This window comes from Augochlora pura, chromosome 4 (assembly GCF_028453695.1).
Source record: "Augochlora pura isolate Apur16 chromosome 4, APUR_v2.2.1, whole genome shotgun sequence".
In the NCBI taxonomy this organism is placed as follows: domain Eukaryota; kingdom Metazoa; phylum Arthropoda; class Insecta; order Hymenoptera; family Halictidae; genus Augochlora; species Augochlora pura.
In genome coordinates, this window is record NC_135775.1 from 22,656,708 (window position 1) to 22,665,156 (window position 8,449).

An 8,449-nucleotide genomic window follows, 5' to 3' on the forward strand; every position below is an offset into this window, starting at 1 on the left:
CGACTGGGGCTGGTCGGTCGGTGAAACGAAAGAGGATCCTGGGCGTACCGGTGGTGCCGAGTGCAAAAGGTTCGAGGGAACGTCGTTAGAGACGCGTTCGTACGACTTTTTCCGCGACAATGACGCCTTCACAATGCTCTTCGCAACAAATGATTCCGATTTCGCGTCCGACCAAGGTCTTCGATTATTTTTCAAGACAAAAGAGCTGCCGTTTCGCCTGCTGTCTCGCCCCGCGCCGCGGATCCTACACGCTCATTTTTCCTCCGCGTCCCAGTAAAACGACCGCCTATACGAGACGCGTGTTGGTCGTACGATTCGCGTCCACGGACCACCGAGAATAAGAGAAAGAGAGAGAGAGAGAGAGAGAATGAGAGAAATAGACAGAGAGAGATTCAGACAGAAAGAGAACTATAGAAATAGGGATAGAGAGAGAAATAGAGAGAGAGAGAGAGAGAGCGAGAGAAAGAGAGACGGAGTGAAACACAGAGGAAAAAAAAAAGAAAAACAAAATGCGCGCCGATCGGTTCTCCCGGTTCGGTTTCGTATCGTTACACGCTCGAGGCGAAAACTTTTCCTCTCGGGGCCCCGTGTGCTCATCGCTGCGTGTGCGCCCCTGTTAAACCGATTAGAGATCCAGAGAGTGGCCAGTTTGGTTTTACGGGTGGCCGAAGGGGCGGGGGTGGGTTGGGGGGGAGGATTGAAAAAACTGTGACACCATGCAGGACGACGGTACCGAAACGGGGACATGGGGGAGGACCACGGGATCGGGAGTCGAAACGAAAAGCAAAATTTTCTTCATGCATCCGCATGCCATTCATCGGATAACCCTGGAATTCTTTGTATGTACTTGTATGTAAGTTCGGGAGCCGGTTTTAGGCAGACTCGACGTAGCTCGACGTTCTTATGATTTCTCTTTTTTTTTTTTTTTGGTTTCTTTTCTTTTCTTTTTTTTTTCGGGAGACAGGTGTGTGCTTCACGGATTTTGATCGGATGTCGGCCTGGAAGGGACGGTGCGTGGGCGTTTTTCGGGGGGGGTGTGCGGCTGGGGTTGTGGCGAGAGGTACGAGATCTGATGATTTTCTTTTGGGGGAACGAGTTCATTTGGTGAGATCGAGGAATCGTTAAACAAACGAAGGCATGCTCTAAACATGTGCAAACAATAGGTAGAACTAAATCTTAACTAAAGACAGAAGAGCCTTATATATCAGAGATATGTAGAGATATATATGTATAAATATATATACACACGCGTATATGCACGTTTCTCTGGTGATATTGTGTATACCGTGTATGTACATATATATATTATACAGATATATGTTTATATGTTTATAGTGAAAAAAGTGCGTTTTATATATATTCTTTGTGTGTGATATACATACGCTATAGTTTTTATATATATACGTAAGCGTTTTATTGGCAAGCTGCCGTCCTCGTTTCGCAGTCATTATTTCCGACCGATAAACGATGCTTTTTTTGTTTCTTTGGTTTATTTGCTTTTCTTCCCGTTCGTCGTTGCCGCGAACGGATCAAAGTTGCCCCGCGATCTCTTCTGTTCGCGAGCTGCCACGAAATTAGCGGCCGTTACTACTTTTTCTTTTTTTCTTTTTAACCAATGGGAATCGACGAATAGCGCGGCCGTGTATCGGGAATAATGATGCGAAATGCAGGTCGGGACGGTCAGCTTGGTTTTTCTATCTTCATTACACGTGGCAAGAGTGAGTCAACGAACTAAAAGAGAGAAACGAAACATCTTTACAGACGTAACCACGGTAACCACCAGAAAGAACATTGAGTGTGAATGAGTACATATCATTAGACAGTCGATATAATACGTTAGTGCGAATAAATCTTAAAAACTAGTTGTTCAAAACCTGGATCATCCTCCTGCAAATGCTTTAAGGAAAGACAAAAACACGTGAGTGAGTATAATTAGAGTATTAGTTAGCTTGTGTTACAAATGGGTATCCAAGTTCGAATGATTGGGGTTCTTTTCTCTTTTTATATCCGGGGGGTTGGGGGTCATAGAAAAACCAACGGCAACGGACTTAGGGGAGCGTTGCGATTAGGCCCTGTAAAAAGTAGTTAGAAAACACGGTTGATCTCGTATCTTTTTTTTTTTTTTGGCTTTCTTTTCTTTTTTTGCTTTGGTTTGCTCGAGAGGGAGAAATTGTGAAATGATTATTAAATGATTAGCTGAGTTCAAAAATTGGTTATCAGCTTCCGAAAAATCCGTGGCTGCGTGCACCTGCAAAAAATCTTCTTGGGGGGGCGGGGCGGGGGGTACACACTAATCGGGGTACAACAGGGGGATAGACCGGGGTGTCATCTGGGTCCATAGAACAATGCGTTTTGTGGAGATTCGTTGTAGCAAAAATTCCAAAAATATAAAATCTCGCCAGCCAAAAAAATTGTTGGGCCAACATGATTCCGCGTGCCGTCCGCGTGGGTGCCGCGTGTCCCGTATCAAAAACCATTGGGATTTCGTCGTAGTCGTGGCGGGGGGGTTCGGCCAGATAGCCTGATAGGAGAGCGATGGTGGACCAGAAGAGCTTTGAAGGAGAGACACGGAAAAAATGTGCGCGCGTTCAAAAGTTGCGTTCGCGCGGCAAAAATCAATATCTCGCGCGAATCGGCGCGATCGAAAAAAAGGCTCCCGCGGATTTACGTTTTCTCTCGGCTTTCTACGGATGTCTCATTCGTTTTCTTTCTCGACTTTCTTATCTTTATTCTTTTTTTTTCTCTTTTCTCTTTTCTTTTCTAGGCTCTATAGGGCGAGACGCGCTAGTTCGTTTCTCGAAAGCGTTCAACAGAAACGTAAAAAAGGTACACAGTGGTCCCCCGCAGCGGGAGAAACGCTATTTTACTTATGATATTCTGTACAATATACAATACAATACAAAAAAAGAGAAATTACAGTTGAACAGTTTAGTTACGAGTGAACGAAATAAAGATTCGTAAATACAGAGTAACAGCGATAAAGAATGCAATGTAAAAACGGAAACGCAAGGAGAGAGAACAGAAACCATTGTCGATGATAGATAAAATACAGAGAAACTAAAGGCACCACAGTGATGAAAGAGAACGTAAAACTTCGTACAAAATAGAGCTGGGATCAGAGAGTATTGAGTGTCAGTTTGAGGGGAATTAGACAGGTTATATATATATCGTAGAGACGTTAGCGGAATCTGAAATCGAAAACACATTTAATACACGGTGTACGTAGGAATTTCGTGGCTGATGAACCGCGATCGAGAGTTAGGTTGAAGCCGGGCCACGGGATAAGAACAAACACAGGCCGTGCCATCGCAATCCGCGCTGGAGAAATCGCGCGATCATGTATCTTCGGACTGATTTTTGGCGGGCTTTTATATTTTTGGCTCTTGCGCGACGAACTTGGCGTTCGCGATTAACGTCGCCTTCGCAAGAGTTTGTCTTTGTACGCGAAGCGTGGCGCTCGGAGTCCAGAACACGCGGACACATCGAGCTCTCTCTCTCATCAGGAATTTTTTCATTTCTCTAAATCATTCAACGACAACGAGAGAGTAAGAGTGTACGCGCGCGCGCGAGAGAGAGAGAGAGAGAGAGAGAGAGAGAGAGAGAGAGAGAGAGAGAGAAAGAGAGAGCGTCTATTTCCGCTTCCAGTCTCACGTTGGTTCGATCGCAGCTTCGCGCGCCACGCTTCGGCAGCCTGACGTAAACGTAGAAGGATCGTTAAATGAACGTCAGTGATACATACCGTCCTCGTGAGTTTTGACCGTGATAGGAAAACTCGGGGGTCCGTCACCTACGCTGGTCCCGGCCGATACCCAAATCCGGTACTCGGTCCATTTTTTCAGTTCGTCCAACACGAATCGCGTGTTATTCAATTTGACAAGCGTCGCCTCGGTCGAGTCGGAGCGTCCGCTCTCGACGAATTGCAGCTTGTAGTACGCGATCCTCCCGTTCGATTCATCGGCAGGCGGGGGTTCCCATGTTACCAATATGGAGGTCGGGCTGAGCGCTCGTCCAGTTACATTGCGAGGCGGAACCCCGGGGACTGTATAACACTCAGTTATAGGGGTGCAGGAGAAACAAAAACGAGAACGAGGGCAGGGAGGTTTCGAAACCGTCAGTCGCCGTGCGATCGGTGCCCGGTGCCCACGGCCGTCGGGGGAGGGCCCCCCCCCTGCGTCGAAAATCATCCCCGGAAACTCCGCCGACCGAGATCCCGAGTCCTCGGTATCTCTGCTCGTTCACCGGGAAGACGAATTTCCGCGACTAATTCCGGGGCCGCATTGAAATCGCATGGGTCTCGCAGACATTGTTCCCAAAGATCCACCGAAACTGGGTTTCACCGACTGCTTCTTACAACTTCGCGATCAACTCTGAACCGGTTACAGAAACTCGGCGGGAACTTCGGACGAATTCGCCGGAAAGAAAACGTCGAATTTAGATCCGCGGATTAGTCGTCGCTGGTTTCCCATCTCCCGATTCAACGGAACAGAAAAAACATTCCCCCCCCCCCCCTCCCCCCGGGCGGCGAATTCCGCGGGAAACTCCGAACGTGTCTGCGAGATCGCGACTCGGCATCGGAAAGTCTCGATCTTCGATCCAGCGGGGTCCGGCGAGAGCTTCGACGCCGCGCCACGTTCGTGCGGCGACTGACGCGTGGGAGTCGAACAAAAAAACGTTACAGTGGCGGTTGGTCAGGGTTCAGAGAAAGGTGTAGAACAAATCAAGGAAGAACTGTTTAACGAGTCGATCCTTGAACAGTCGAAAAATTACGTGATTAGAGAAAAAACATCCGTCCAGTGGCGATGAGCGATTGACCCGCGCGGGCGGCGCGAGCCAACGGCCGTGTTGCCCATTCGCTTCGCAATATACAATATGGAGAACGGAACAACGTAATCAAGTAAAAAAAAAAAAGATAAATAATCGAAGAACGGACGTGTAAACCATACGTTATCGAGAATGAAAAGAGGTGCCCAAAATGCACACATATATCGATGCAGTGCTTAGTGCAATTTATATGTATGATATGTACGTATATATATATAGATATATATATAAAGTGGCATCCAAAACGGCTTCTTATTTGCAACGCATGCAATCATTCTCACTCTCCCACACTTCACGGTTCTGTCGACGATACTCTCTATCTTCCGTCTTTCTCTTCTGTTTTCAACCCCGGTTATAGCCCCATATTCCCCCTGTTCAAGATCTCAAACTCTGAACAATCTGGTTCTTCTGAAGGTGACGCGGGCGAAGGTCATAGCTTACGTTACATATGCAGGAGCGTCTAGCGCTACAGCACCTCCTACCTGCTGTGCCAGGTGGATTCGCGATCAACGGCCGACGAATGACAATCTCGCCGCCTCTCTCGGATCGCTTGGATCACGGAGATCGGCAGGCACCGATCGAGAGAGAGAGAGAGAGAGATCGACCGTCGGCCGGCCGCGAACCGACCTCTGTACGGCACTCCTCGCTGCGTGAACTCACTCCCGTCTCTTTTCACTTTTTTTTCTCCTGGATCTTTGCTGTTCTGCTTACCGTACGGTTTCGTGCGAACCGGATACGGAACCGTTGTCGCCCCCTCGCCTGTCTGGGTCCTCGCCGCCAGCCACACGTAGTACAGCGTGTTCGGGTACAGACCCGTCAGTTCGTAGCTCGTAGTCACTCCTATCTTTCGCTGATGCTTCTCCTGTATCCAACGAACGCAACGATTACAACAACGAATCTCTGGGTTAGGTCGTTGAGTTCTCACTGGCGGAGATCGAGGCGCGAGAGCGGATTGTTCCGTGAGTTCAAGAGGTCAAACGCTACCCATGGACTAAAAGACGCGCAGTGGGGGATTTGTCCAATTCTGTCAGTCGAAATTATTTTTCTCGATGACTAAAATTTACTTACTAATTTATTTGTAGTATTTTAGTACAGACGAAGTAATTATGAATAAGTATTATTATTGTCTGTATTATATGAAGGCTATATTTTATGAAGTATGTAACTGTTTGCAGTTGACTGCAATAATGCATATATTATTCTCTTAATAATTGTTACTATTTTAATAGAAACTGTAAATTCAAGCCTCTTAAATACACTTAAATAGTGCGACAGAGATTGCTAATGCATACGTATATTTTTTATTTTTTTTTTAACGCAATCATTAAATATCTGAATTCTAATACCGATGAATTCATGTCACTCTCAAAGTAGACGATTTAATTATTGAAATAAAAACACGCGAAAGGCACTGAAGATATTGAAAATCAGCTGAAAGGCGGGAGTCTATACGAGACCGTGAAGCACCGGTTTCACCTCGCGTCGTTTAGTTTGTGGGTAGTCGTAAATGCCATTGTCTGCAGCCTCGAATGCGAAGATTTACATTTTTCGCTGTCAGTTATCGATTGCAGGCTCGTACATTTTCTACAACCTGTTGCCGAGCATTCTGTACAAGCGATCGCATGGCTGAGCAGGTGCAAAATGATCGCGGTGTTAAGAGAAAGGGAGGAGGGGGAAGAGACGACGCACGAGGAACGAGGAACGAGTAACGCGGAAGTGCCCGGGAAAGGGGTAACCAGTGGAAGAGGCGAGGACTGTAGTAGCGGAATCGAACGATTAAGATAGCACTGCGGAGAAGCGCAATAGAGTGCGAGAGAACTCACCTTCGCGTAAGTGTCGTTCCAATACAGTTCATAGTTGAGGATATTCTCCCAACAATGAACCGGTTTACTCCATTGGAGCTTGATCTTGTCCTCCCCGATTTCAACCGCCGTCAACTGCTCCGGTTGACTGGGTACCCCTTGCTGCGTTTTGATTTTCACGGGCGAGCTGAGCGGGCCAGGTCCGACGCTGGTCAACGCCTGCACGCGGATCGTGTAGATGACGTGGGGCTTCAGATCCTGGACGGTGGTCAGCTTTTTACTGTCCACCATCTGGAACGACCACGAGGCCATCTTCTGATCCGGGTCCGTCGTGTAGTACACCTTGTAGCCCTGCCGTGAAAACCGTGCTCGTTGTCAGAAAACAGTTGGTCTCTCGCGGCTATGCTATATACACGTATATACAGAAACGACAGAGAATCGAGAAACTAACCGTCACTTGACCGTTCGGCGTCTCCGGCTCGTCCCATTGTACAAGCATCGTGGTGGAGCTTAATGGCCGGGCCATGATCTGCCGTGGCGCAGTACCGGGTGCTAGAACGAAGAAATACCGTCGGATATTTGCCGGGACACGCGGTCGGACAGGGCAAGCCACTCTAGTTAGTCACGGGACAGAACAGTAAACCCCCAGGAAAGAACACCATAAGAACCAAAAACACGCGTCCCAGGTACGAACGTAGGAGAACGGAAAAGTAAATCGCATTTGTCTCTACGATGCCCGGCGGTGTCTCGCTGCTCTACGGTGTAATTTAGTGAAAGTGGAAGACCAAACTATATGATACTGGTGTGTGACGCAATTGCAGTCGATTAGCTACGAACATATACGTGTGTGTGTGTGTGACTGTGTGTCTGTAAATGTCTTCGTGAATCTGCGCGTCGCAGGATCCTCCGACGGTCTCTCAGATCTTCAAGGATCGATACGTCCATGTCGGACCGCAAAGATTTTTAAGCTTTCTTTCGCTGACGTAGTCGATCGGTGTTCACGGATCCTGCGACACGCGACGACCGTGTGTGTGTGTGTATGTGTGTGCTTGTGCGCGTGCTCCTACCAGTGATCCAAAAATCATACCATGTTCTAAAACAAGAAATTAGAACGACAAAAAAAAACTATATATGTGAAAAGAACCAAATAAAGGAGAACGAAGAATCAAACGGTATAAATCTAGGAACAAAATAGGTAGCAACGAAAAAGATATCAGTACACATTTCTACAACACTCTTAGTATTTGGTTGAACTTACTGGCACCTCCATTTGTCGATTCCGCTATCGAAAAAAAGGATGAAACGATTATTTTTCAATGGACATCGATTGGTTAAACGGTGTATTATGCGCGGTGAAAATACGAATAGCCGTGACCGCGGTCTTTGCGTGCCGGTTTCCGTTCGTATTTTCACAGAGGTGTGAAGAGTGCGCTACGCTATATATCGAGGAAAGGTGCAATTTCGCGTGCTGTCTCCCCGCGTATATTGGTTTTTCTCTTTTCCGAAAAAAAGAGACGGAGAGACGTCGGGGTTTTAGGGGCTTGTGGGCAGAGGGGGGGGGGGGGGGGGGGGTGGGGGGCTCGGGGGGGGTGGAAACGGTGCGGTATCGGACGGGGTTCGGGGGCTTGTTGAGACAGAGACGGAAAAATGCAGAGGCCGAAACGAGACGTCGAATCCGCGACGCGCCCGCGCCGAGTACGCTCCGACAAAAAACACTAACACAGAGTGCAACACAGAGAAAGAGTGAGAGACAGATAGAAATAGAGAGAAACAGAAGGCAGATAGAGAGTGAGAGAGAGAGAGAGAGAGAGAGAGAGAGAGAGAGA

The 8,449-nt window shown here is 47.7% G+C and overlaps 1 protein-coding gene across 11 annotated transcripts in view; it reads right to left on the reverse strand.

Moving 5' to 3' along the window:
* Lar (tyrosine-protein phosphatase Lar) overlaps positions 1-8,449 on the reverse strand; it is a 411,512-nt gene that overhangs the window by 15,993 nt on the left and 387,070 nt on the right. For 6 of the 11 annotated variants that reach the window (XM_078179954.1, XM_078179955.1, XM_078179956.1 and 3 more), the window contains 5 exons: positions 7,882-7,905; positions 7,075-7,175; positions 6,645-6,974; positions 5,533-5,683; positions 3,740-4,039 (listed from right to left, as the gene is read on the reverse strand). In XM_078179954.1, coding sequence (XP_078036080.1) covers positions 3,740-4,039; positions 5,533-5,683; positions 6,645-6,974; positions 7,075-7,175; positions 7,882-7,905 — 906 coding nt within the window. The remainder of the gene's footprint in view (positions 1-3,739; positions 4,040-5,532; positions 5,684-6,644; positions 6,975-7,074; positions 7,176-7,881; positions 7,906-8,449) is intronic. The other 5 variants (XM_078179958.1, XM_078179957.1, XM_078179960.1 and 2 more) reach the window with 3 other exon arrangements.